The 3,742-nt window shown below is 49.6% G+C and overlaps 1 protein-coding gene across 1 annotated transcript; it reads left to right on the top strand.

The window, feature by feature from the left end:
* Nucleotides 1-26: 26 nt before the first annotated feature.
* On the top strand, nt 27-2,831 carry RPL11 (ribosomal protein L11). Its single transcript, XM_009070908.1, has 5 exons — nt 27-220; nt 521-627; nt 984-1,115; nt 1,823-1,933; nt 2,757-2,831. Exons 1-5 carry the CDS (start codon nt 97-99, stop codon nt 2,784-2,786), a joined length of 504 nt encoding a protein of 167 aa, XP_009069156.1. The 5' UTR covers nt 27-96; the 3' UTR covers nt 2,787-2,831.
* Nucleotides 2,832-3,742: the final 911 nt, after the last annotated feature.

Raw genomic sequence — 3,742 nt, 5'->3', positions numbered from 1 at the left:
TGGGCCGGGAGGGGTTGAAGGTGTTGGGGTGCTCAGTCCCTCAGACTGTCCTGTGTGGTTTATCCGCAGCAAGATCAAGGTGAGAAGGAGAATCCCATGCGGGAGCTGCGGATCCGTAAGCTGTGCCTGAATATTTGCGTCGGGGAGAGTGGGGATAGGCTCACCCGAGCGGCTAAAGTGTTGGAACAACTGACGGGGCAGACTCCTGTTTTTTCCAAAGGTGAGGGTGTTGGTGCATGGGGGTTGGTTTGGGTTTGTTGTTTTCTAAAGTGTGGGTGCTGGGAAGGGTCTCCTTGGCAGGGTTGGGGTTTTATACACTCGGGGGTTGGTGGTGGTTTGTGTTAGGTCGGTTCTACCTCCAGGCTCGTGCTGCTGCCCTTTCCCCATCCTCATCCGTACAAGGAATGTGGAGCTGCCTCAGCTCTTCTGGAATTGCCTTCAATACCTTTGCTCTCCTGAAACTCTTGAGTCCCCTAGGTGGGGAATTCTGACTGTCGTCTTTAATTCTTGCTGCCTCCAGCTCGGTACACCGTGAGGTCCTTTGGGATCAGGAGGAATGAGAAGATTGCTGTTCACTGCACAGTTCGTGGGGCCAAAGCAGAGGAGATTCTGGAGAAGGGGTTGAAGGTGAGAAGAATTCGGGGTGAATCTTTGAGTTGTGGAGGGACAAAACTCCATCCATTCCCACCAGAGAGTTGGGTGTGCTTTGAGATGTTGCAGCTGATCTAGTCCCAGGTCAGTTGTGGATACACTTGGTACATGAGCTGAAATGTTCACAGGTTCTCTGGCTGCTTTTTAATCTGGTTTAAGAACTAGTTGTTGCTGCTGATGATTTCTTTTGGGGTTCTGTCTTTGCTGCAGGGATTTATGAGCAGTCGGGGGGGGCAAAATCTTAGGGATAAAGCCTGAGGGATGGGTGAGTTGAGGGTCTGGGCTTGTACCTCCCAGTCAGTACCAAAATTGACCCACACCAAACATTGCAGGTGCGAGAATACGAGTTGAGGAAAAACAACTTCTCAGACACTGGGAACTTTGGCTTTGGGATCCAGGAACACATTGATCTGGGCATTAAATACGATCCCAGCATTGGTATCTATGGCCTGGACTTCTATGTGGTGAGTATCCCTTGCTTCCTTCTGCTGGGATTGTGGGAACCATGGCCAGTCAGGTTGGAAAAGACCTCTGAGGTCATTGAATCCAACCCATGGCCCAACACCACCATGGCACTAAGTGCCATGTCTGGTCAGTTCTTAAACACCTGCAGGGATGTTGACTCCACCACCTGCCTGGGAAGCACATTCCAGTGTCTAATGAACCTTTCTGGGAAGAAATTTTTCCTGATGTTGGAAAAAAAAAGCTAGAAGGGGCCTAGAATGATAGGTGGCTCCCATGGACTTGCTGCTACCTGGATTTTGCTGATGTTTTGCTAATGTGAGATTCCCAGTGCTGCCATAAATCCCTGATTCATGGCAAGTCTCCCAAAGCCTCTTCAGAAGCAAATATTGTTGCTCTGTCTGCCCCAACCCTGTCACTGTTCATTCCAGGTTGGATAAAGCCTTGAGCAACCTGCTCTGGTGGGAGGTGTCCCTGCCCAGGGCAGGGGGTTGGGGCTAGATGATCCCTAAGCTCCATCCCAACCCGTTAACGTTCTGTGATTCCTGGGATAACACCAAAACAGCTGGGATGGGTTTGGGGAAGGAGCATCAGTGCCTCATATGAGACACTGATGTGGAAATTCTAGGCTTCCCTCCTGGAAAAGTGTTTAGTTTGAGAAAATCAGTAAAGAGCAGGCTGAATCAGTGCTGTTGGCCTCATCCTGCAGGTGCTGGGCAGACCAGGCTTCAGCATTGCTGACAAGAAACGCAGGACTGGCAACATTGGAGCCAAGCACAGGATTGGGAAGGAGGAAGCCATGCGCTGGTTCCAGCAGAAGGTAAAGTTCATCTTTGCTTTGGTATCCTGAGGGTTCTCAAGCAAATACCAGCAAAATGCTTCACTGGGGAAGGGCTGGAACAAGTCTCTGAGCAGAGGGAGGTCTTGATCAGGGCTCAAATTCAAGGTTTTTGCTGTCCCAGAGCAGTGGAAGCTGTTTGAGCACGAGTGTTGTTCGTGCTTGTGTCGTGTGTGCTGAGCTGAAAGAGCAGTAGCTGGAGGGGAGGGAAGTATCAGCTGCTGTGTAAATAGCTCCCACTTTTTGGAGGTGTTTGTGGATCACGAGTGATGAGGCAGGTTAGGATTTGTTGATCTGACTCAGCTCCTAGCTCAGCTGCCAGACTTGGAGGATGGAGTGATCCAAAGAAAACAAGTTCTTGGGTTTATCTGTCCATGGAATAATTGGATAGTGAGTGGGAGCTGCTGGAAGCTGGGTGGGAAATCTCACAGGTGGAAAGAGTCTTGGAGGCTCTTTACCCTGCCTGGACCTCCATGGGTCATGCCCCCCACACACAGGGCTCCAGCCTGTTCCTGCTGGATCCCTTTTCCCCACTCTTTCTTGGTTCTGCTTACTGTGGCACAGTTTCCCTCAGGGGCCAAATTTGGGACTGTAAAAGAGATGAGAATGGTCAGATCAGCCTGTGCAGGGTAAGGCTGCTGGACACAGCCCCTTGGACATTCACATGTATGCAAAGAAAAACAGGAAAACTGGTGTTGGATGTCACTGTTGGCTTGGAATGAACGTGGTGACTCAGTTTTCTGCACTCAGTACCTCTACCTGATGTACTTACTCACTTGGTTCTTTTTTTTTTCCCCCCTCACAGTATGATGGCATCATCCTTCCTGGTAAATGAGCAGTTCCTGTTACCACAAAAAGCAAATAAATTTTTATAGCACCTCATTTGTGTTGTGGATCTTTCAGAGGCTCCTCCTGAGCTGGGAAGCTGCTGGGAGCAAGGGATGCAGAAAGACATGGACTGATGGAGAGAACATGCTGTTCTCCAGGAGCAGGGGTTGGATTTACATGGATCAGCTGTGCACTGCACTGTCCAACTGCACAATGAACAGGGAGAGCTGTAACTAGAGACTGGGAAAGGGCACAGAGAGGAAAAATAGGAGTTTTGACTACTGGAGTTGTGGAGCAGAATTTCTGGAGGATTAAATTCCTGAGGGGAACAAAGTCAGTCATTGTCTGCACCTGCATCTGGTAGTTTCTACCCCACAGATCATGATGTTCTTAATGTGCTGGAGAAATCCTGAAGCAGTTACTGGATGTGCTTGGAATGTAGGGGATGAATCTAAACTGGTTTGTTAAACTGAGTGTGAACTTAACTGCTGTAATTACGCAGCCAGACAGTTTTCCTCTGCAAAGGAATGGCCTTTATTGCTGAAAGAGAAAATTCCCTGCAGCACAACACAACCCTCTGGAAGGGCAGCCAGGGTTGTAGTAAGGACTGGTGGCTGTTGCATGCAGTGACAGTGAGCAAGTGCTTGTCCCTGGAAACTCCAAAGTTTCCCAATTGTTTTAGAGGTCAGATTTGCTGTTCCAGCACCAGGGAAGTGCTGGTGGAGTGCTAAACCAAGTGTGAGCTTGATGGTACAACAGGACCTGTCTGGGATGGACCTGTGAGGGCTCCTGGTTTAGATGGGAAGGGATTCTGCTCCAGGTGATGCTTTTCAAGGCACCTTTTGCCTCTCAAATCTTCTGGAGTCTCAGCATCCTCAGGCACTTCCCCTGGTTCTCTCTGCTTCAGCTGGAGAGCAGCACTTGGAAGAGCAAGAGATCTTGCTGAGTTGCTCCAGTAGTTCT

The sequence above is a fragment of the Acanthisitta chloris genome, unplaced genomic scaffold (assembly GCF_000695815.1).
Source record: "Acanthisitta chloris isolate BGI_N310 unplaced genomic scaffold, ASM69581v1 scaffold9773, whole genome shotgun sequence".
NCBI classification, from domain to species: domain Eukaryota; kingdom Metazoa; phylum Chordata; class Aves; order Passeriformes; family Acanthisittidae; genus Acanthisitta; species Acanthisitta chloris.
This window is presented reverse-complemented; position numbering and strand designations above follow the sequence as displayed.